The sequence below is a fragment of the Bubalus kerabau genome, chromosome 5 (genome assembly GCF_029407905.1).
Source record: "Bubalus kerabau isolate K-KA32 ecotype Philippines breed swamp buffalo chromosome 5, PCC_UOA_SB_1v2, whole genome shotgun sequence".
In the NCBI taxonomy this organism is placed as follows: Eukaryota; Metazoa; Chordata; class Mammalia; order Artiodactyla; family Bovidae; genus Bubalus; species Bubalus kerabau.
This window is the reverse complement of record NC_073628.1, coordinates 122135889-122162059: the sequence shown is the minus strand read 5'-3', so window position 1 is coordinate 122162059 and position 26171 is coordinate 122135889. Positions and strand designations below refer to the sequence as shown.

At 38.3% G+C, this 26171-nt stretch overlaps 1 protein-coding gene across 1 annotated transcript in view; it reads right to left on the bottom strand.

The window, feature by feature from the left end:
- The window catches only part of HMCN1 (hemicentin 1), a 546435-nt gene that overhangs the window by 49556 nt on the left and 470708 nt on the right, over positions 1 to 26171 (bottom strand). The window contains exons 87-93 of the mRNA XM_055582953.1: positions 21732 to 22001; positions 20988 to 21158; positions 20682 to 20852; positions 3980 to 4150; positions 3400 to 3570; positions 2227 to 2397; positions 1886 to 2056 (exon numbers count right to left, since the gene is read on the bottom strand). Coding sequence (XP_055438928.1) covers positions 1886 to 2056; positions 2227 to 2397; positions 3400 to 3570; positions 3980 to 4150; positions 20682 to 20852; positions 20988 to 21158; positions 21732 to 22001 — 1296 coding nt within the window. The remainder of the gene's footprint in view (positions 1 to 1885; positions 2057 to 2226; positions 2398 to 3399; positions 3571 to 3979; positions 4151 to 20681; positions 20853 to 20987; positions 21159 to 21731; positions 22002 to 26171) is intronic.

Below are 26171 nucleotides of genomic sequence, written 5' to 3'. Positions count from 1 at the left end.
TTAATAGTGAGAGAAACAGTTTTTTCACATTGATTCACCCTTCATGTTCTTGATTATATTCATCTGTTAGTCAAGTATTGAAGATACAATAGTAAGAAAGATAAAAAAGACATGAAGCTTGCTTTCATAGCACTTATATCTAAACAGGGGAGATAATAATTAGAATTCTACAAATAGATGTGAAATGCACTAATGTGTAAGATATCTATTACTCAGGGAAGTCTGAGAAAGAGGTAAAAATAGACTAGAGATGGGAAGATGAGTTGCTTAGGTCTTAGCTAAGATGAGGACTGAGCATATATACAAGTCACGAAAGGCAGAGAAAGGCTTTCTGGGTAGAAGATACAGCACACGTCGCCCTTTTAGGAGAGATGGTGGCTTGTCACATCTGAGAAGCTAAGAGTAGAGAGTTTAGAGAGTGATGGGAACCATGCAGCAGGATGACGCAAGAAAGTACATAGTAGGACCTGGCTGGCTCCTTAGTGATCCTACTATCATCTCGCTGTGCTTAGGACTAATTTCCTTAGTTCTCAAGGTCAGCACTAATGAGTGGCCCCCCATTTTGACCTTGATTCTCTAGTTTCACTAGAGACTTGAATCCCAGTGTTCAATAGATGTCTCCTTGTTCTGTCTACCCAGTTGGGATCCTTCAAACTCTCTATCAGATCCTGTAATCCAAATTATTTGCCTATTTGGACTTCTTCTGTCACTGGGTCCCTGGTATCATGAGAGACTGAGCTACAAAATGTCTCAATTGAAATGAGACCTGTCACTGTGCCTACATGTTAAGAGTCTCAACATCGTTGGTGATCAGCGCCATGCTGAGGAGACGCATTAAGCAACTGAGTGAGGGATGCTTGCTCTTTCAGCCTGCTTACATCCTATACATCTGTTCTTGTAACTCCTTTCTGTCCCTCTGTCAAATGGGCCTTGTTGATTTTCAGCGATATTTAATTCCCAAAGCAACCTTAAAGCTTTGGAATGTCCAATGGTATGCCCATATTTCAGCAGTGTGAAAATGTTCTTTTTGGTCTGGTTCTTTGAGATGAATACCCTTAATATTTTCCACAGTTTCTTGGGACTCCAGTAAACTCTGAGGTCCATGAGTTCTAGAATGCCAACTCTGTTCCTTCTGAATTGTTGTATCTCAATTATCTAGCCCATATTGCATGACTTGAATGACAGTAGTTGAAACCCCCCCTAATCTTTTCCCTTAAACTGAATTTTCCCTATTTTACTGTCTATACTCATGTTCTCTATATTTCAATCTGTGAAAGAACAGCCTCCAATTGTGTATTTCTATTAGCTATTCAGTTTCTGCCCAACCCTCATTTTTCTGCCTGGAATCTCAAACTGGTTTGCCCACTCTTCCTTGCCCTTTTTAGTCCTCAAGCCCAGGACTACTATTTACAGCTGGGGGAAGACCATATCCTTTTATAAAAGGAGCCTAGAAGGGGGCAAGTAGAGACTAATATCCAGCATGAGCTTTGGCGCAGAGCTGCATCAATGAGGGGGAAAAAGTGCCATTTTCCTAATTCTTCCATCCAGTTGTTGTCATTGTTTAGTCTCTATGTTGTGTCCAGCTCTTTGCAACCCCATGGACTGTAGCCCATGAGGCTCCTCTCTCCATGGGATTTCCCAGGCAAGAATACTGGAGTGGACTGCCATTTCCTTCTCCAGGGAATCTTCCCAACCCACGGATCAAACCTATGTTCCTGCTTGACAGGTGAATTCTTTACCACCGAGCCACCTGGGAAGCCCCTTTCACCCAGAGTTGGCACTATTTTGTAATTTGAGGGCTCAGAGTGACACCATTTTTTTTTTTTTTTTAATTCACAGAAAGTCTGTAAATGTGGTCCTGCCAAAGTCGAATGTAGTTGCTTACCTGGACATACTTGTATATTACATCTGGATACCTGAGTAGCATCGCCTGGGCAGGGGCGACCACTTTTAGATGGTATTGGATTGTTGCACAGCCGTTTTCGTGTCTTTTCACCTCCTCCACAAGAGGTGGAACACCAGCTCCAACTATGCCAGTTTCCCCAACTTCCATCCACTGTGAACAAGAACGAGATGGTCAATATTAACAAATGGGTTATAAAATCTACCCCCAGGGTGACTCTGCCTATATGAATTTCATTTCAAGACCTGAAATGATGGGGCTGCTACAAGGAGCACTGAATGAAAGGCTTTACTTATTCTACTGCCAGGGGTTGGGAGGCTCACCAGGACACATGTCCGTGTTGCATCTCTGGATCTGGGAGTCTGGGCCCCCACAAGCTCTTCCTCCATTGGAGGGACGAGGGTTATCACATGTGCGGTACCGCCGCATCTGCCCCCCATTACATGTCCGGCTGCATATTCCCCAGCCACTCCAAGGACTCCAGTTACCATGAGCTACAACACAGAACCATTGGAGAAGTGGTAAACAATGACATTCATCCAAAGAGTACAGAAAGACTCTATCCAGGAAGTGAAAAGAAACACCCAGATCTATAAATAGGCATCTTCCAAAGACAGGTGGTTTGGCTGTTGGTTTGACTGGAAACTGGGTATACATTCCAGTGACTGTACAATTCCATTTAACCTGCATAACCAAGGCTGAGTGCCAAAGCATTGATGCTTTTGAATTGTGGTGCTGGAGAAGATTTAGGAGAGTTCCTTGGACTGCACGATCAAAGCAGTCAATCCTAAAGGAAATCCTGAATATTCACTAGAAGGACTGCTGCTGAAGCTCCAATACTTTGGTCAAAGAGCTGACTCCCTGGAAAAGACCCTAATGCTGCAAAAGAGTGAAGGCAAAAGGAGAAAGGGGAGGTAGAGAGTAAGATGGTTAGATAGCATCATTGACTCAATGGACATGAATCTGAGCAAACTCCAGGAGACAGCAGAGGACAGAGGAGCCTGGCATGCTGCAGTCCAAGAGGTCGCAAAGAGTCGGACACAGCTTAGCGACTGAACCACAACAAAAAGAGTTTTCCAGGAGCTGGAGGATAGGAATGAGAAAAGGTCTCTGAGGAGTCAAGCTGTAACATTCAGGATACAGTGAAATGAAATGCTGCTAGGGTCCTAACTTCTAGCTTGGGTGACTAAATTAAGGCAGAGAGGCACTGGCTTGCTTCTATTAAGGAAGCATCACCAGTTAGTGTGGAAGGATGCCCTAGTCCTTGCACTCTGAAGCTGGTCCTATAAAGGACATGAAATAGGATGTAACCTCTGCCCATATAAATCAGTGGGGTCTGTGGTATTATATAGACACAACAGCAACCACACAACATTTTGATATTCTAAACCAATGGTAGACAAATCAAGTAACAGACTATTGTAATTTTAAGGACTTAACGGCCATAATGAAACTTTAAGAAAGTATAATGTTGACTCACTATTTCCAACACTCACTTGGACAAGAGTCACTATTACAAAAATCGCTCTGGACATCACTCCCTTCACATTTGTTGCCTCCATATTGGGGAGCAGGATCAGAGCAGTCCCTTGTTCTCTGCCTGGCGCCGCCTCCACAGGATACAGAGCAGGCACTCCAACTGGTCCAAGTGGCCCACTTGCCATCAACTGGGTTAAAGAAAAACATATGTGCTCTGTTACTACTTAGAAATGATCAAGTTAAACCCTGTGCATTGATAGGTTGAGTGATGATCTTATTGATACTGAGTCTTTTTTTTAAGTTTTTATTTTGTATTGGAGTATAGCCAGCCGATCAACAATGTTGTGACAGTTTCAGGTGGACAGCAAAGGGACTCAGCCATACATATACATGCATCCATTCTCCCCCAGACTCCCCACCCATCCAGGCTGCCACACAACACTGAGCAGAGTTCCCTGTGCTATGCAGTAGGACCGTGTTGGTTATCCACTTTAAATATAGCAGTGTGTACGTTTGACATTGATTCTTAACGACATACTCCCTAGATAAGACGTAGAGGTTAAATTATTGAGGGTACAAACATTGTATTTATCTTACTTGGACAGTGTCTTTCATTGCAAACTTGAATCTGTGTTTCTGCTCCATCACAGTAGGATCCAGCAAATGACGGTGGTGGGTTATTGCACAGTCTTGTTCTTATTTGGGTACCTTTCCCACAACTTACGCTGCATGTCCCCCAAGGCTGCCAGGTACTCCATGCTCCATGAACTACAAACATCCCAAGACAGAGTTTCAAGTCACAGAACCACGTTTGTTATTAAAAAAAATTACACAAATAAATAACTCGTAATGAGTTAAATTAGCCCAGAATCTAAAATAACTGAAATTGAACCAAAGCAAACGTAACAAACGATGTTCTTCCCTTCCCCCTCTGGTTAGATTTTCATGAGAATTAGTGTCTATAGGGAAATTGAGAAGGCTACCTGATGCCAAAATAAATGCTTAAAATTATCCAAAGGGACTCTTTTATTAAAATTAAATGTAATCAAACTACTATATGTAAATAAAGTCTGAGCTTATAAGCCCTAAGTATTTTCTGGGGAAAGTGGAAGGAACCAGAAGCTAAGCTGTATAACAAATCTCGATGCAGTTATGGAGAACCAATTGTCTCCATATTAACTTGGACCCCATACTGCAAGGCCACATCTTCAAACCTGATTCAGCTTCACATTTAAAAATGTACTTGGACCTTTCAACAGCATGATGATTTGCACAGTTGTAACTCTTTGAAAAATTTTCCCCATTACATAATGTTCATAATTAAAACTTCTAAATAACACACTCACCTGCTTCCTAAACAACAGAAAAAATTGACCAGTAGTTTCCAAGAAATAAGATTAAGGCCTTCCTTTTAGTAACTAACATATTACACCATCTGACCACAAGACTGGAACAACCTTGTTTCCTTCCAGGTGTAGAGGCTGAGAATAAACATTATGGTTTCTCTTATGTATAAGTCAGTATCAGGTCATATTTTTGTCAAAAGGTATTTTCTAGATGTGGGGCTCAAAAAGTTGTTGCTGTGGTCACCAGGTTTAACCAAGATAGGAACCATAGGGCTTTAAGGTCCTGTCTAAATAGTCTCTTAACACAACCTGTAAGTTGAAAAACAAGGAATGGAATTATCATTTGTTTTCTTTGTTTAGAAAATATTTTAAAACACATCTTGAATTTTCTTCTAATTAACTGTTGTCTAATTGAATTGACTACATATTCTTGTATTTTGTAGACACAAGAAACACAGTCACAAATTTATTTCAGCTGACAAGAATCTTCACTAAAATTATTTGACTAAACATAAAAGGGAAAGAAAGCCTTTCATTAAATGGCAAGTACTACTCAAGACTACTGCTTTATTAATTAAGATCACTGATGTTCACAGTTATTACATATGGATATGGCATTTCAAAATTCTGCTATTTCAACTGTTTTAATATATTCTATGTTTTAATATGTTCTATGTATTATAAAAAGCCTTATGATACATGCATTTTTTTTGGAGGATTACAACTGGGTGACATTTATTAATTTCTTATCTCTGTAGATTTTATTATGGAGCTTCCCTGGTGACTCAGATGGTAAAGAATCTGCCTGCAATGCAAGAGACCTGGGTTTGATCCCTATGTGGGATCCCCTGGAGAAGGGAATGGCTACCCACTCCAGTGTTCTTGCCTGGAGAATTCCATGGGTAGAGGAGCCTGGTGGGGCTACAGTTTCTATGACATATGGATAGAGGTTTTCAGCTGAAGATCCTTTTAATTTTTTAAGCCAATACAGAAAACCCAAACCAAAATTGAATTTCATGGCATGAAACATGGTAGAATTGAAATGTTTCTTTTATGTGAATGGAAGGATAGCAAGAATGATAATATAAACCAGAGAAGGTGTAACATTTCATGTTATCTAAAGAATACAAAAGACAACAGCTATGGAGGAATTAGAACATTATGAAAAGTAAAACAGATCAATTTGTTACTACACTGCATTGCAGTTCAGATTCTGGAAAGGCAGGAGAGCAGAGACTCTAGAGCAGATACCCTGTGCCTGAATAACCACTCTGCCCTTCCTACCTGTGCGATCCTAGACAAGTTACTTAGCTTCTGGGCATCTAGTTTCCTCGTGTGCTGTATGTGGATAAGAAAAGAATCTACCTTCCTAGGATGGGTGTAAAAAATAATGAGTTGATAGATGAAAAGTGTTTGAGTATCACCTAAGTGTGAGCCCTATGTTAGTACTGCTATCCTTCACTCAAAGTTCTCAATGCTTTCCGAATGACACTTCCAAAAAAGCTCAGTCTTTCAGCAATCCAACAATATATCTTTAATGACTGTCAAATGGCAGCAGGATGGCCTACCCCAGAAGATATCAACCTTTTTTAGAGGGAAGACAAGATAGGCGTAAAATAGCAATTTGTACCAGAAAGTAGAAGTGTTCATAGAATCATGGGGACAGGTCAAGAGGACACTGAAGATAGCCTCAAGGGATGTCCACTAGCCAAGTCTAGGACAATTTGTGCATCACAATAAATGATGACAGTTGTCCATTATAAATCACTGAAGGAAAGGGTATTTGAGTTCTTACTGATATAACTCAAAAAAAAAAAAAAAAAAACCAAGGGGGGAGGAGCCAAGATGGCGGAGGAGTAGGACGGGGAGAACAGTTTCTCCCCCACAAATTCATCAAAAGAGCATATAAACGTCGAGTAAATTCCACAAAACAACTTCTGAATGCCGGCAGAGGACATCAGGCACCCAGAAAAGCAGCCCAACTCTTCGAAAGGAGGTAGGAAACAATATAAAAGACAAAAAAAGAGACAAAAGAGGGAGGGATGGAGTTCCGTCCTGGGAAGGGAGTCTTAAAAAGAGAGAAGTTTCCAAACACCAGGAAACCTTCTCACTGCCGAATCTGTGCCGAGCTTTGGAAGCACAGAGGGCAACATAAAAGGGAGGAAAAAAAATAAATAAATAAACAATTAAAAATCGCAGATTGTGAGCCCTACGGTAACTCCCCCAGTGGAGAAGCAGCGCAGACGCCTGCGCACGGCATTAGCAAGCGGGGGCTGGGCAGGAAGCGCGGCGCGGGCTGTGTCCCTTAGAGTAAGAATCCGGCCGAATGTCCTGAGCGCTATCTGAGCGAAATAATTTGGGCTAGCAAACCAGACTGTGGGATATCTACCACGCGAAAAGCCAGCCCTAACCTAAGACACCGCCAGGCCCGCGCACAGAACAAAGGACTGAACAGAGATAGCCGGCTGCAGACCTTCCCCCTCCGGTGACAGGCAGCCAGAGCCGGAAGGGGGACATCGCAGCCCCAGAGAGACACTATCTATAAAACTGTAAGCAGGCTTCTTTGCTAACTAAAACTTCTTGGGGGTCTGGACGGTCAACAGCTGCCTGAGAAGGTGCGCCGGTTTTACACCCAGATAATCGAGTGGCGGGGAGGCGATAAGTCGCAGCATTGGCGCCCGCCACACACCTCATCACCTGAGCTGCTCGGATCTGGGAAGAACACAAAACGCAGGCCCAACCGAGTCTGCGCCTCTGAGGACTACCCGAGTGCCTGAACCTGAGCGGCTTGGACCTGGGAGCTCAGCCCAGGGCCAGCCTCTGATTGTTCCCGGCGGAACAACCTAGAGCCCAAGCAGGGTGGGCAGGGAGGCTACACGCACCGTGAGCGGGGGCAGACCCAGTGTGGCTGAGGTACTGCGAGCGCACGCCAGTGTTATCTGTTTGCAGCATCCCTCCCTCCCTCCCCACAGCGCGGCTGAACAAGTGAGCCTAAATAAAATTAAAAAAATAGTGTCCTCCACCGTCCCCTTTGTGTCAGGGCGGGAACCATACACTGAAGAGACCAGAAAACAGAAGAAGCTATAACAGAGGGAAACGCCTTGGAAGCTACAGGCCATAGATTAAAACCCTGTGGTTACTACGGATTACATAGGAAGGGGCCTATAGATCTTGAGAAATATAAGTCAGGCCAAGGAACTAGCCAAAAATGAACTGAACCCACAATACTCACAACAAAACCAGAGAAAGACCTAGATATATTTTTACTATTTTTACGATCAATCTTTCTTTCTTTTTTTTTTAATTAAAAAAAAAAATTTTAAGTCCTCTATTGTCCTTTAATTTTCACTTTTATAACTATTACTTTGCAAAAAAAAAAAAGACCCTATTTTTTTTTTCTTCTTCAGCAAACTTCATATATATATTTTATAATTTTTTGACCGTGTTTTTTTTTTTTTCTTTTTCTTCTTTTCTTTAACATTGTATTTTTGAAATTCCAAACTCTACTCTAGATTTTTAATTTTAGCCTTTTGGTATATGTTATCAATTTTGTACCTATAGTTTTTTTCATAATTTCTGTGACTTTTTTTTTCCTCTGTTTCTTTCTCTTCTTCTTTTATATAACATTGTATATCTGCAATTCCAAACTCTACTCAAGATTTTTAATTTATGCTTTTTGGTATTTGATATCAATTTTGTACCTGTATTTTCTTTATAATTTTTGCGACATTGTTGGTTTGTTTGTTTTCTCTCTTTATTTTTCTTCTTTTTTTTTTTTTTAACGTTGTATTTTTGAAATTCCAAACTCTACTCTAGATTTTTAATTTTTGCTTTTTGGTATTAGTTATAAATTTTGTACCTGTAGTTTCTTTATAATTTTTGCGACCTTGTTTGTTTTTCTTTGTTCGTTTTTTCTCTCTTTCTTTTCCTTCTTCTTTTCATTAACATCACATTTTTGAAATTCCAAACTCTACTCTAGATTTCTAATTTTTGCTTTTATGTATTTGTTACCAATTTTGTACCTTTAAGAACCCAATCTTCAGGACCCATTTTTCACTAGGGTACGAGATTACTGGCTTGACTGCTCTCTCTCCCTTTGGACTCTCCATTTTCTCCACCAGATCACCTGTATCTCCTCCCTAACCCCTCTCTACTGTACCCAACTCTGTGAATTTCTGTGTGTTCCAGACGGTGGAGAACACTTAAGGAACTGATTACTGGCTGGATCTGTCTCCCTCCTTTTCATTTCCCCCTTTTATCTTTCTGGCCACGTCTGTCTCCTGCCTCCTTCTTCTCTTCTCTGTATAACTCCGTGAACATCTCTGAGCGGTCCAGTTGTGGAGTGCACATAAGGAAGTGACTACTGGCTAGCCCACTCTCTCCACTATTGATTCCACCTCATCTCATTTGGGTCACCTCTAACTCCCTCCTCCCTCTTCTCTTCTCCATGTAACACTGTGAACCTCTCTGAGTGACCCTCACAGTAGAGAAACTTTTCATCTTTAACGTAGATGTTTTATCAGTGGTGCTGTATAGAAGGAGAAGTTTTGAAACTACTGTAAAATTAAGACCGATAACTGGAAGTAGGAGGCTTAAGTCCAAACCCTGACTCCAGGGAACTCCTGACTCCAAGGAACATTAATTGACAGGAGCTCATCAAACGCCTCCATACCGACACTGAAACCAAGCACCACACAAGGGCCAACAAGTTCCAGGGAAAGACATAACAAGCAAATTCTCCAGCAACAAAGGAACACAGCCCTGAGCTTCAAGATACAGGCTGCCCAAAGTCACCCCAAAACCACAGACATCTCATAACTCATTACTGGACATTTCATTACACTCCAGAGAGAAGAAATACAGCTCCATCCACCAGAACATCAACACAAGCTTCCCTAACCAGGAAACCTTGACAAGCCACCTGTACAAACCCACACACAGCGAGGAAACGCCACAATAAAGAGAACTCCACAAACTGCCAGAATATAGAAAGGACACCCCAAACTCAGCAATTTAAACAAGATGAAGAGACAGAGGAATAGCCAGCAGATAAAGGAACAGGATAAATGCCCACCAAACCAAACAAAAGAGGAAGAGATAGGGAATCTACCTGATAAAGAATTCCCAATAATGATAGTGAAATTGATCCAAAATCTTGAAATTAAAATGGAATCACAGATAAAGAGCCTGGAGGCAAGGATTGAGAAGATGCAAGAAAGGTTTAACAAGGACTTAGAAGAAATAAAAAAGAGTCAATATATAATGAATAATGCAATAAGTGAAATTAAAAACACTCTGGAGGCAACAAATAGTAGAATAACAGAGGCAGAAGATAGGATTAGTGAATTAGAAGATAGAATGGTAGAAATAAATGAATCAGGATAAAAGAAAAACGAATTAAAAGAAATGAGGACAATCTCAGAGACCTCCAGGACAATATTAAATGCTACAACATTCGAATCATAGGGGTCCCAGAAGAAGAAGACAAAAAGACAGACCATGAGAAAATACTTGAGGAGATAATAGTTGAAAACTTCCCTAAAATGGGGAAGGAAATAATCACCCAAGTCCAAGAAACCCAGAGAGTCCCAAACAGGATAAACCCAAGGCGAAACACCCCAAGACACACAGTAATCAAATTAACAAAGATCAAACACAAAGAACAAATATTAAAAGCAGCAAGGGAAAAACAACAAATAACACACAAGGGAATTCCCATAAGGATAACAGCTGATCTTTCAATAGAAACTCTTCAAGCCAGGAGGGAATGGCAAGACATACTTAAAATGATGAAAGAAAATAACCTACAGCCCAGATTATTGTACCCAGCAAGGATCTCATTCAAGTATGAAGGAGAAATCAAAAGCTTTTCAGACAAGCAAAAGCTGAGAGAATTCTGCACCACCAAACCAGCTCTCCAACAAATACTAAAGGATATTCTCTAGACAGGAAACACAAAAATGGTGTATAAATTCGAACCCAAAACAATAAAGTAAATGGCAACGGGGTCATACTTATCAGTAATTACCGTAAATGGGTTGAATGCCCCAACCAAAAGACAAAGACTGGCTGAATGGATACAAAAACAAGACCCCTAAATATGTTGTCTACAAGAGACCCACCTCAAAACAGGGGACACATACAGACTGAAAGTGAAGGGCTGGAAAAAGATTTTCCATGCAAATAGGGACCAAAAGAAAGCAGGAGTAGCAATACTCATATGAGATAAAATAGACTTTAAAACAAAGACTGTGAAAAGAGACAAAGATGGTCACTACATAATGATCAAAGGATCAATCCAAGAAGAAGATATAACAATTATAAATATATATGCACCCAACACGGGAGCACCGCAGTATGTAAGACAAATGCTACCAAGTATGAAAGAAGAAATTAACAATAACACAATAATAGTGGGAGACTTTAATACCCCACTCACACCTATGGATAGATCAACTAAACAGAAAATTAACAAGGAAACACAAACTTTAAACGATACAATAGACCAGTTAGACCTAATTGATATCTATAGGACATTTCATCCCAAAACAATGAATTTCACCTTCTTCTCAAGCGCACATGGAACCTTCTCCAGGATAGATCACATCCTGGGCCATAAAGCTAGCCTTGGTAAATTCAAAAAAATAGAAATCATTCCAAGCATCTTTTCTGACCACAATGCAGTAAGATTAGATCTCAATTACAGGAGAAAAACTATTAAAAAATCCAACATATGGAGGCTGAACAACACGCTGCTGAATAACCAACAAATCACAGAAGAAATCAAAAAAGAAATCAAAACTTGCATAGAAACGAATGAAAATGAAAACACAACAACCCAAAACCTGTGGGACATGGTTAAAGCAGTCCTAAGAGGAAAGTTCATAGCAATACAGGCACACCTCAAGAAACAAGAAAAAAGTCAAATAAATAACCTAACTCTACACCTAAAGCAACTAGAAAAGGAAGAAATGAAGAACCCCAGGGTTAGTGGAAGGAAAGAAATCTTAAAAATTAGGGCAGAAATAAATGCAAAATAAACAAGAGAGACCATAGCAAAAATCAACAAAACCAAAAGCTGGTTCTTTGAAAGGATAAATAAAATTGACAAACCATTAGCCAGACTCATCAAGAAACAAAGGGAGAAAAATCAAATCAATAAAATTAGAAATGAAAATGGAGAGATCACAACAGACAACACAGGAATACAAAGGATCATAAGAGACTGCTATCAACAATTATATGCCAATAAAATGGACAACGAGGAAGAAATGGACAAATTCTTAGAAAAGTACAACTTTCCAAAACTCGACCAGGAAGAAATAGAAAATCTTAACAGACCCATCACAAGCACGGAAATTGAAACTGTAATAAAAAATCTTCCAGCAAACAAAAGCCCAGGTCCAGACGGCTTCACAGCTGAATTCTACCAAAAATTTAGAGAAGAGCTAACACCTATCCTGCTCAAACTCTTCCAGAAATTTGCAGAGGATGGTAAACTTCCAAACTCATTCTATGAGGCCACCATCACCCTAATACCAAAACCTGACAAAGATCCCACAAAAAAAAGAAAACTACAGGCCAATATCACTGATGAACATAGATGCAAAAATCCTTAACAAAATTCTAGCAATCAGAATCCAACAACACATTAAAAAGATCATACACCATGACCAAGTGGGCTGTATCCCAGGGATGCAAGGATTCTTCAATATCCACAAATCAATCAATGTAATACACCACATTAACAAATTGAAAAATAAAAACCATATGATTATCTCAATAGATGCAGAGAAAGCCTTTAACAAAATTCAACATCCATTTATGATCAAAACTCTCCAGAAAGCAGGAATAGAAGGAACATACCTCAACATAATAAAAGCTATATATGACAAACCCACAGCAAACATTATCCTCAATGGTGAAAAATTGAAAGCATTTCCTCTAAAGTCAGGAACAAGACAAGGGTGCCCACTTTCACCATTACTATTCAACATAGTTTTGGAAGTTTTGGCCACAGCAATCAGAACAGAAAAAGAAATAAAAGGAATCCAAATTGGAAAAGAAGAAGTAAAGCTCTCACTGTTTGCAGATGACATGATCCTCTACATAGAAAACCCTAAAGACTCCACCAGAAAATTACTAGAACTAATCAATGACTATAGTAAAGCTGCAGGATATAAAATCAACACACAGAAATCCCTTGCATTCCTATACACTAATAATGAGAAAACAGAAAGAGAAATTAAGGAAACAATTCCATTCACCATTGCAATGGAAAGAATAAAATACTTAGGAATATATCTACCTAAAGAATCTAAAGACCTATATATAGAAAACTATAAAACACTGGTGAAAGAAATCAAAGAGGACACTAACAGATGGAGAAATATACCATGTTCGTGGATTGGAAGAATCAATATAGTGAAAATGAGTATACTACCCAAAGCAATCTATAGATTCAATGCAATCCCTATCAAGCTACCAACAGCATTCTTCACAGAGCTAGAACAAATAATTTCACAATTTGTATGGAAAAACAAAAAACCTCGAATAGCAAAAGCGATCTTGAGAAAGAAGAATGGAACTGGAGGAATCAACCTACCTGACTTCAGGCTCTACTACAAAGCCACAGTTATCAAGACGGTATGGTACTGGCACAAAGACAGAAATATAGATCAATGGAACAAAATAGAAAGCCCAGAGATAAATCCACGCACATATGGACACCTTATCTTTGACAAAGGAGGCAAGAATATACAATGGATTAAAGACAATCTCTTTAACAAGTGGTGCTGGGAACTCTGGTCAACCACTTGTAAAAGAATGAAACTAGAACACTTTCTAACACCATACACAAAAATAAACTCAAAATGGATTAAAGATCTAAACGTAAGACCAGAAACTATAAAACTCCTAGAGGAGAACATAGGCAAAACACTCTCTGACATACATCACAGCAGGATCCTCTATGACCCACCTCCCAGAATATTGGAAATAAAAGCAAAAATAAACAAATGGGACCTAATTAACTTTAAAAGCTTCTGCACATCAAAGGAAACTATTAGCAAGGTGAAAAGACAGTCTTCAGAATGGGAGAAGATAATAGCAAATGAAGCAACTGACAAACAACTAATCTCGAGAATATACAAGCAACTCCTACAGCTCAACTCCAGAAAAATCAATGACCCAATCAAAAAATGGGCCAAAGAACTAAATAGACATTTCTCCAAAGAAGACATACAGATGGCTAACAAACACATGAAAAGATGCTCCACATCACTCATTATCAGAGAAATGCAAATCAAAACCACTATGAGGTACCATTTCACACCAGTCAGAATGGCTGCGATCCAAAAGTCTACAAGTAATAAATGCTGGAGAGGGTGTGGAGAAAAGGGAACCCTCTTACACTGTTGGTGGGAATGCAAACTAGTACAGCCACTATGGAGAACAGTGTGGAGATTCCTTAAAAAACTGGAAATAGACCTGCCTTATGATCCAGCAATCCCACTGCTGGGCATACACACTGAGGAAACCAGAAGGGAAAGAGACACGAGTACCCCAATGTTCATCGCAGCACTGTTTATAATAGCCAGGACATGGAAGCAACCTAGATGTCCATCAGCAGATGAATGGATAAGAAAGCTTTGGTACATATACACAATGGAGTATTACTCAGCCATTAAAAAGAATACATTTGAATCAGTTCTAATGAGGTGGCTGACAACTGGAGCCTATTATACAGAGTGAAGTAAGCCAGAAAGAAAAACACCAATACAGTATACTAACGCATATATATGGAATTTAGAAAGATGATAACAATAACCCTGTGTACGAGACAGCAAAAGAGACACTGATGTATAGAATAGTCTTATGGACTCTGTGAGAGAGGGAGAGGGTGGGAAGATTTGGGAGAATGGCATTGAAACTTGTAAAATATCATGTATGAAATGAGTTGCCAGTCCAGGTTCGATGCACGATACTGGATGCTTGGGGCTGGTGCACTGGGACGACCCAGAGGGATGGAATGGGGAGGGAGGAGGGAGGAGGGTTCAGGATGGGGAACATGTGTATACCTGTGGTGGATTCATTTTGATATTTGGCAAAACTAATACAGTTATGTAAAGTCTAAAAATAAAATAAAATTAAAAAAAATAATAATAAAATGTCTTGTAATATCATAGCAATAACTGATTTAAAGCAAAAATAAATCATAAATAGATGCTAAAACTGGTAAAAGACTGATAAGAAACAAGATGTTTATGAAGTCTTAAAAGTTTCCCTACAAAATGCATATTAATTACAAAGGTAACTATAGTAACTACACACTGGAAAACACCACCTTAAACTGAACAAAGTTAACATCGCCAGTTTGAGATGTCACGTGATATGATGTACTGAGGACACAAAATCATTTCTGTGATATGTCTGCCAGAATGCAAAATCTGAATCTAATCATGAAAAAATATCAGACACACCTAAATGGAAAATTCTTACAAAATGACTAGCATACAGACTTAAAAAATAGCAAGGCCGTAAAAAGTAGCTAAGAAATTGTTCCAAGTGAAAGGGACTAAAGAAACATGACACATAAATGCATGTGTGATCTTGGAAGAGATTATGGAATGGGAAAAAGTTTATGAAGCATATATGACTGGGAAAAATCAGAAATGATAGATCCAGCAGGCAGAAAAATAATAAGAAAATGATTGAACTCAAGAACAGCAATCAACTACATACAGTTGACGTCTATAGACTAGTTCATCTGAGAACAGCAGAATTTACATTGTTCTCAGGCTCACATGGCACATTCATCAAGGTGGACCACATTCTGAGTCATAAAATATACTTTAACAAATTTAAAAAAATGTAAATTATATGATGTCTGCTCTCAGACCACAGTGGAATCAAGCTAGAAATCAATAATAGATAGATGCAAAAATCCCCAAATATGTGGAGATTAAATAACACACTACTAAATAATACAATTTCAAAGAAGAAATCTCGAGATATTAAAAATATTTTGAATTAAATGCAAATGAAAATGCAACTTATCAAAATTTGTGGGATACAGCAAAAGTAGTGCTTAGAGGGAAATTCATAGTATTGAATGCTTATATTAGAAAAGATCTAAAATAAATCATCTACATTTCCACCTTAGGAAACTAAAAAAGAGAAAATGAAATCTAAAGTAAGAAGAAAAGAAATAGAATTAGAGCAGAGATTAGTGAAACTGAACATAGGAAATCAATAGATAATAATCAGTGAAACCCAAAGCTGATTCTTTGAAAAGATCAGTAAAATCAGTAAGATTCTAGCCAGGCTAATCAAGAGAAAAAGAATACAAATTATTATTATCAGAAATAAAAGAGGAGGCATCTCTATAGATCCTATGGGTATTAAAAATATTAAAAGGAATATTAATAGAGTTTGAACAACTCTATGTCTGCCAATTTGACAACCTAGATGGAATGGACCAACTCCTTGAAAGACACAATTTGCCAAAAATGACATGAGAAAAAAGTTTGAATACTTCTGTATCTATTAAAGAAATGTAATCACTACTTAATAAATGTCCATAACAGAAAACACAGTACCAGATGGGTTTACTGTTGAATTTTACCAAAGATATGTGGGAAAAAATGTACCATATACCAATTCTCTACCTTTTCTTTCAGAGGACAGAGCAGAGAGACTACTTCCTAACTCTTTCTATAAGGCCAGCATCACCCTAATACTAAAACCAGACAAAGACACTACAAAAAAAGGAAAGTACAGGCTAATATCTCTCATGAACATAGATGTAAAAAGTCTCAACAAATATTATCATGTTGAATCCAACAATGTATTAAAAGAAAACCTCTTCTGTCCCTAAGATGTGACATACCCCCTGGATGAAAAAGACCATCTTAGGCTATCTGCCCATTTTGCAGTGCTATACACTGATAAATGTTTAACAGCCAGCTCTCTGGGAGTAGAGAGGAAACTCTGATTTATAGCATCTATAGTTTTTATGATACAAAACACTCCCACCATGGTCTGTATCTACCTATTAATGTGATGCCATGAAACTCCCACTGGGAAGAGACACACGCTCTCAGAGAGTGGATCCAGAACACCACTGACAATATGCATAATAACAGCTAAATTCAGTTTAGGGGCTGAGAGATAACCAAAGAAAGTCTAAAAATCAGTAAGCCAACAGAACAGCGAGCAAGACTGCAGTAAGCCAATAGTTACTCAATAAAAACAGAAAGAAAAGACACCTTGAGTTTTAGGACATGTACAAATATCTATATAATGAAAAGCTAAATGATATCATAGCTGATAAACTATACAAAGATTAATCAGGTATTTCTGGTTTGATATGTTGTTATAATTAGCTTTCTAATTGTTCAAGATTAAAATAATTTTGGCTTTTTTATTTAAGATTTCATAAGATTATTTAATTTTTATAACATAATAGAAATTCTGAGCTGCAAATTAAGACACTCAAGATCTAAGTGAATAGGCTTAGGAATCAGATCAACTTGGGTACAAGTCCTTAATTCACTTTTTAGTAGTTATATAACCTCAGTAAATTATCATATTATTTTCTCATATCAAATATTTTATCCTATAATTTCCTGAATTGTGCAATAGAATGCAATACCCAATGCAGAGGGTAACTATTTCATTTTTGTTAACATCCCTTTTTTAGACCATCTCAGGTAAAGTATCTCTTCCAGGTATGCTCTATCACTTCAACTCTTGAGTCTGTTCTATATGCTTATCAGTATGTGAATGATATTCTCCATTTACCATTCTAATTCTAGCAGTTAGAACAGTGCCTTGAACACAGGCTGAGTGCTCAATAAGTATCTGTTGGATTAACGAGTGAGTTAAGGAATGAATGAATCAACAGCCACTCTTCTATTCCATAGGATTTCTTTCAGGCTGTCAAACAAGGAGCCCTGCCTCTCTTGATCCACTGTGGGGAAGTAGCCCAAGCTGGCTCTCAGAACCATATCCTTCTCTGGACTCCCTGAGTTCAGAGGTGAGCCTGGGACCCACAAAATCAAGCAGGGTTCCTTCCCAGAGGCTGATACAAATTCTGAGAGAGAGGAACTCTTTTGCTCTGAGGCCTTAGATTCTAAGGCCCTTGTAGGCCAGGTACCACCAGTCATTTTTTTCCACACGGAAAGAGTCTAATGAAGAATAAAGCCAAAGAAAGGAAAGCAGAGATGAGAGATAGAAAACACTCTGGTACAAACATTAGCCAAATTCTTGGATTCAGTCATACCTGAAAATAGAATTTTCTATGGAAGCTTAGTATTTAAGCTTGGTCTATTTAGATGGTCTAAATAGATGGTCTATTTATTTACATTTAATTTCTGTCACTTTAATCTGAAAAAGCCCTAATATACCACACCAGGTATAGTCACTCTGAGAATCTTTGCCCCAAAGAGGTTCTCCAACTAATTGGCTATGGGGCAATTTTGCTGTGAAAGATAAAATAACTGGTTGACATGTTTCAACTAGTTGGCAGTGGTTTCATTTCTCCACTGACTCAGTGTTCCCATTTTTATATTATACACATCTATATTAAGATCTATAGAGTAATGAGCAGATGTGATGGTCTTAGAAAAGTAGATGACAATGTATACTGACTTGATAGAAAATACAGTGATAAGAAAACTTACTGGAAGTGTGAAATAAGAGTATAAAGTCATGGAGAAGGAAATGGCAACCCACTCCAGTATTCTTGCCTGGAAAAGTCCATGGACAGAGGAGCCTGGCAGGCTGTAGTCCATGGGGTTACATGACTGAGCATGTGTGCATGAGGGTGGAGGGTGATGGGTTGGTAGCAATAAACTGGTAGAGCTAAAAAAAAAAAAAAGGTAGAAAGTCGGATTGCATACCATACTAAAGTGATAACATATCAGTTTGTAAATCCTTTGGTGAACAGTCATCCCTCCCACCTGTCAAAAGCAAAGATTTACCAAGCTATGGTGAATATAAAAGGGTGATGAATAATTCATATGATAGGGGCTTCCCTGGTGCCTCAGACAGTAAAGAATCTGCCTGCAATACAGAAGACCCTGTATTCAATCTCTGGGTTCAATCCCTGGGTCAGGAAGATCCCCTGGAGAAGGGAATAGGTACACACTCCAGTATTCTTGCCTGGACAATTCCATGGACAGAGCAGCCTGACAGGCTATACAGTCCATGGGGTTGCAAAGAGTCAGGCATGACTGAGTGACTAACTGTAATTCATAACAGCCTTTAGGAGCATTAAGTATTCCAGTATCATTTTTAGCTAATTTAGGTAATACAGATTGCTTTCTAATGCTGTCTGTATCAAATTTATCACACAATATTAGAAGTTGCAGGCAAATGCATCAAGCTCTTCTTATATTCCTGCAAAAGGAAAAGGTTATGTGTTTCCTGATGAATATGTTTCTAGAAAATGGTAACATAATGTAGTCAGAATTGTGGTATTTGAGACAGAATCTGACTTAGAGAATTTGGTGAAATATAAGGACTGAGAATGGGATGGAACATTTAACTGTGGTCCAGATATGTATGATCAGCTATACATGTTACATATATTGATAAGAAATAGCAGTATCCCTCCTCTGTTCATTTTACTCTCAGGGGACAGCTGAAAAGACTTAACAGCAGATTTTTTTTACATCTGTAAGAATTTATATCCAACATAAGATTCTGAGGGTTTCCCTAGTGGCTCAAACCGTAAAGAATCTGCCTGCAATGTGGGAGATCCGGCTTCAATCCTTGGGTTGGGAAGATCCTCTGGAGAAGGAAATGGAAACCTACTCTAGTATTCTTGCCTGGGAAATCCCATGGACAGAGGAGCCTGGTGGGCTACAGTCCGTGGGGTTGCAAAGAGTCGGACATGACTAAGTGGCTAACACACTAAGATCCTGAATCATTGATGATAAACTTTGAGAAAGGAAGTAACTTTGTTTTCCAAGATATACCCCAATACAACTATGTGCATGCAAGCTCAGTCATGTCTGACTTTGCAACCCTATGAACAGTAGCCCACCAGGCTCTTCTGTCCATGGGATTTCCCTGGCAACAACACTGGAGTGGGTTGCCATTTCCTTCTCCAGGGGATCCTCCTGATCCAGGGATCAAACTCAAGTTTCCTGCATCTCCTGCATTGCATGTAGATTCTTTACCACTTGAACCATTGGGAAGCAATACAACTATAACATGAATTTACACACATTTGGAATATATTAAAGTATTTTCTAAAGTATTTTCATTTTTAATTTTTCACAACAAATTGTTTAAAAACTTTGGTTTCAATTTTTCATCTTAATTATATCTTTTAGATGTACCTTTATTTTCATTAATTTATCTTTTACAGCAAAATTGTCTTATGGTCTATTTAGTTGTGTGGCAGTACTGCTTGCCTGGCAGCAAAGATTCTTATAGTGAAGACACCTAGAACCCTAAAATACCTATGTTGTTTCACAAAGTCAAAAATGACATGTAGATAAGGTCCTAAGCATGGTTCCTAGCACATGACATTTATTGAGTGAATGTAGCTAATGCTATTTTCTCCTTGCCAAGCTGTATTTCTGGGCAGGTCTTTAACCTCTCTAGGCTTCATTTTTCTCATCTGAAAATTAATGACTAGATGAGCTGTTATCTAAGGTCTTCAACATCTCTAAAATTCTATTAATTTGATTGCATTTAAATGATTAAAAATATATCACAGTTTGGAACTCTTTCTCATGTTCAGTTAAATCAGGTACTTGAATTAACACTGATTTAATGCCACACCTCCATATATTCATCCATGAGACAGAAGTGAAACATAGAGAATGTGTTCAAAGGTTGAAGCCATAACATCTCTTTCCAATAAAGAAGAAAAGATAATTATAACTCCTTTGTATGGGTCAAAAAGATGCAAGTTTTGCCCATCTCTAGGTTCTCACCTGGGCAAGGCCGAATGTTGCACATGATGATTTCCACGGCAGTCCCTTCACACGGCCGCCCACCGTGTTGAGCTGATGGATTATTGCAAGTTCTGGTCCTGGTTCGGTTGCCGCGTCCACAGCTCCTCGTGCATTCTTCCCAGGGACTCCATTCTGACCAGTTCCCATCCACTATCCAAAGGCGACACATTAACACGATCAGAGACATTTCAATAGAAAGAACTTATACTGAGACAAGCCATACTTAGGGAACAGAAGTGGGTATCTATTGAACCACGTGCCTGTCTGTTGAATAAAGAGGTGTACCTGGACACGGCTTCTGGTGACAGTTTTGCATTTCTGAATCCGATCCCTGGCAAGGCTTCCCCCCGTTGGCTGGAGAGGGGTTGTTGCACAGACGACTCCTCTTCTGGATCCCTTTCCCACAGGTGACACTGCAGGGTGTCCAGGCCGACCACTGGGAAAAGCCACCAGGCACTGCAAATAAAACACTGTACTTGGTCTCTGTTATTTTAAATACAAACACTGTAAGTCAGATTTCATGGAAGATATGCACTGGGTCTAGCACTGAACCTAGAAAGGCTGAGACATTGTTTATGGAAGCTCTTCTTTCGTGTAAAATTAAAACCGAAGCGTCCAAGAAGAACTGAGCAGTTAACTAGAGTTTCTTCCTGGTTCCAGTCCTGACTCATTCGGACATGGCTGTTGAAATAGTGAGCGACGAAGACATTTATATGCTGTTTACCTTTTGGAAATAAGTCATTCTTTGAAGCAAAACTGTGCACTGATTTTTGAGAACAATTTTAACCAAGTTTTAAAAACAAAATTCCATTTGGGATTTTGAATTATTAACTTGGTATTCTGCAGCTCTCATCTGTACTGATTTTAATCTCGTCAGTTTGTAATGTGATGTTTGTCCTATCCCTATAATCTAGAAGTATCTTAAGGGGACAAGAGCTGTGGCCTAAGATGTTTAATGATTTTTATTGTTTAGATAGCCCCAGGTCTGTTTAATAAGAATATATCAGGGTAAATGAATATCACACTCACCCTGGACTATGACAGGCACTCTCACAAGGACAGAACCCATCAAGTTTCGAGCAACGCATTCATACTCAGACGTATCTTCTTTCTGAGCAGCAGCGATATGTAATGAGTTGTTGGACAACACATTAATTCGCTCATCCCAGAGGATAGAGTGCCCTTGACGGGACCATGAAATGGTTGGACGAGGCTCTCCAGTTGCTTGACAATTCAAGATGACTTTGCTGCCAGCATTAATAATAGTTTCTACTGGTTCAAGAGTGATAATAGGAGGACCTATGGAGAAAAGCATATGTTTCTTAGTTTTTGTGGAATTATATTTATTACATTGTGAGTCATATTATATAATAACATTATTTAGAAAAAAATTACACTGATTTTTTTTTTGGATACAATGTAGGTTGTAATTGCCATTGACAGAATGTTTTATTTAGTAAATGGTAAAAATTTTAAATCCCTAAGCAGTCTAGCCTAGAGCATGGGCTCTGCAGTTGTGCTTTTCTGGATTCACATTCTGCCTCTGCTCTTTACTATCTTTTTGAATCACTGTGTCCTTAAAAATGGTGCCTAGTTCAGAGGATCTTGACTCAACTAAGATGATGCAAGCACAGATCTTCAACAAAAGACAAGACAATATTATTAGTACTACTGTTCTTATTGTTTTTGTTATTGTTTTTGTCTGTGTTTTACATGGTGAACATTCAGTTCTCTTCTTTACATCATTTTTTGAGGTAAAGAGTCATTATTAAGTTATTCTTTCATCACTGATTATCATTCTCAATATATACATATATTGAGAATCTATTTCTTGCCAGGCATTGTGCACAGATACAGTATCTAGTTTCAAGGGATTTGGAGTCTATTTATAAGACAGACAAGTAACCAGTTATTGAGCTATAATATACATATAAAATTTAGTAACACAATAGGTAGACTAGAATTTAGTATGTAATAGATAAATTTGTGGTAACATGAGAGCATAAACCATAGTGACTAAATACATCAAACAAAAGTATGTCTCTGGAAATGAAGAGGTAAAGGAAGACATTCAAGAATCATTAAAGTAGGAGTTATAGGAGTTAGCCATTCAATAGTATAGCATAAAGGGAGGAATTGATGACTACAGGGTTTTTTTGTATCTTTGGGTAAATTCAGTGTATCTTTGGGTAAATTGAGTAGAATATACGAGAAAGAACAGATTTAGGAAGGAATAAGGAATGATGATTTGCATCCATTTAGAAATGCTGAGCTTGAGATATCTGTAGGACAGTCAAGTGGAGATATCTAGATATTCATATCTCAAGCTTAGAGAGAGAGGTAAGACTGCTTCAGGAGTGAGTCTAAAATGAGAGGGAGAGATCCAACGATAGAAACTATTGCAACATTATTAGGTAATAAATGGACAGAAAATGAGCCTGTAAATGATACTCAGAGCTGATCACTGAGGAAGGAAGAAATTCAGGAGAAAATGGTATCCTAGCAACCAAAGTGTGTTTCGAGGAGGAGCAAGAGGTCAACAGTATCTATAGTGGATGACGGCAGTTCAAATGAAGTTATTGGAAAGATAAAGGGAACAATAAAATATAAAAAGTTGGTGGCACAATATTTATACTGGTCTACAATGTCAAGAAAGAGAATATGAAGGACTTCATGGAGAAGAAGCTTGAACTGGATTTTTTTTTTTTTTTTAATGAGTACGATTATATACAGTAGAGGGCTTTCCTGGTGGCTCAGATGCTAAAGCGTCTGCCTCCAATGCAGGAGACCCGGGTTCGTTTCCTGGGTCGGGAAGATACCCTGGAGAAGGAAATGGCAATCCACTCCAGCACTCTTGCCTGGAAAATCCCATGGACAGAGGAGCATGATAGGCTACAGTCCATGGGGTCGCAAACAGTCGGACATGACTGAGCGACTTCACTTCACTTCACATATATAGGAGAAAGGAACTGCCGTGGAGAGAAGCAAATGGTATAGAGATAGTTAGCTCTGAAAGGTGATTCAGCCTGGACAGCAGGAGCATGCAGGTTTTAAACATTTGGTTAAAATCTTTAAAGGGTTTACGTTTGAATAGGTGAGAATAGGGGAGTGTGTTTTTTCTTGATAGAGTATTCTAGGATGAGACTGAACGGTGGAAGGATTGGCTCAACAAAAAGTAAGGCACATGAGAGAATTCAGGGTGGCGGCTGCATATTACAGACCACGAGGACAGAACACAAAACAAAAACAGAAGTAAAATGTGTTTCATGGTAATACTACTATGATAGTATTTTATGTAAAAGCATCACTGACATGTTGCCTTTTACGAAAGGAATTATTTCACATGAGGTTTGAATCTTTCAGTGTTATTAACGTATTATTCATATATATGTCCACATCCTCCTCAAATTGCGTTCTTACTTGATGTTTATATTAAAATCACTCTAAGAACTTTCTGGGCTCTAAGAACACCCATCCAGTTTCAGATAACATTATGTATTCAATAAACTGTTGTTGAATAAAGTAAATGGCTCAATTAGTCATGCAACACACTAAATAAGAACATGGAATAAATAAGCCTATTCATATTATTGTGGTGAAAAAAGTGTGAAAACTAAGACTCTTAATTTATTAGATTCCATATTTGAACATTTCCAATGGCACATAGTCTATAAATTTATTTAACAATAAATCCCATATGTAAAAAAATTTAAAAAGGAAAAGAAAAAATTCCATATGTACATCTTTCAGTCATACAATAATTTGTTAAATATGACCATTTTATCTAAATGAAGACATTCCTTATGGTACTTTAATCTTAAACATTGTATTTTTTACTTTTTTATATCCCTCATTTATTACAATGAATTTATTGTCAGTATATGTAGATGAACTAATCTAATGCAGTTTTTCTTAAACTTGGCCAGTGAATTACTCTTCCTGGGGAGATTAATTGTGAGATGCTCTACGTACATTCACCCAAGAAAGCCATGAAACACTGCGGGGGGGCGGGGAGGGGAGGGGGGCGTTTCATGAGAATAACATTTTTGGGGGGGAAATTTAGAATATTATATCCTCCTCTAATTGAGTTAAATTCACATCTGCATGCTAACATTTCTGGAAATAACTGCAGTAAAGAAAACTGCTGCACCTAAGCAGAGCTTGGCATATAGTAGGTACTCTTATATATACATATTTAATAAATGAAAACTTTGTTTAATCTATTTTTCTCAGAATTATTCAATCATGCCACTCTACTTTTCTCCTAATGATATCCATAAAGTTATTATTTGGTACATTTGTATTTTAATAAAACACTATCTTAGACACAGAAACAAGCTTATGAATAATATATTCTATTGTATATAATGTATATAATATTCTACTGTATAGATTAGAATTTTATCCTATTAGAATAAAATTCAACAAGAGAATATTATTCTATTGAATATTATTCAGCCGCGAAGAGGAGGGAATCCTGCCATTTGTGACAACATGGAAGGCATTACGTTACGTGAAATACGCCAGACAAGAGGCAAATAGTTGCGTGCTGTCACTTACATGTAGAATCTTAAAAAATCAGGAACAGAGAACAGACTTGGGGTGGCCAGGGGCTGAAGGGTGGGGATGTGGGCAGATACTGGTCAAAACATACAGACTTTCCATCATAAAAATGAGTAACTTTTGAGAATCTAATGTATAGTATGATGACTCCAGTTAGTCACACTGTACTCTACACTTGAAACTTGCTGAGTAGATCTTAAATATTCTCACCAAAAATCCCACGAAAAACAAACCAAAAAAAAAAATGTGTGAGGTGATGAATATGTTAATTAACTTGATTGTGGTAATCATTTTACAGTGTATTCAATATATATATATATATCAAATCATCACACTATACACTTTACGTTTTTTCACCATGCCACATGGCATGTAGGATCTTAGTTTCCTGACTTGGTATTGAACCTGTACCCCCCGCAGTAGAAGCGCAGGGTCTTAACCACTGGACCACCAGGGAAGTTCTGTACTGTATGCTTTAAATATGCATAGTTTTATTTGTCAATTATAGCTCACTAAGGCTGCAGGGGGGACTACTGTCTTCAATATCTATTAAATATCTATTCAGCATTTCAGAGAATATATAGAAATAGAGAAGTATCTATTCAAGTTTTAGAGAATAGTAGTTTGGTAAACAGCTGTTAGTAAATGCTGGTCTACAGCATCTCTTAATTGTGAATAAAAAATGTAAATTCATTCCATTAAATACTGAGCCTATTCACAAAATAAACTGATTTCTCAGGTCAGCCCCTGAAGTGGTTCTGGGGACTGTCCACTGAGTCACTGGAGTCTTTCATGCTTTTCAAATTACCAAAACCTATCTTCTGATTGTTTATACTGAGGACCTTCATCACAACCATGCTCATCCTGCCAAGAACACACAGATACTTCACAACAGATTGACAGCAA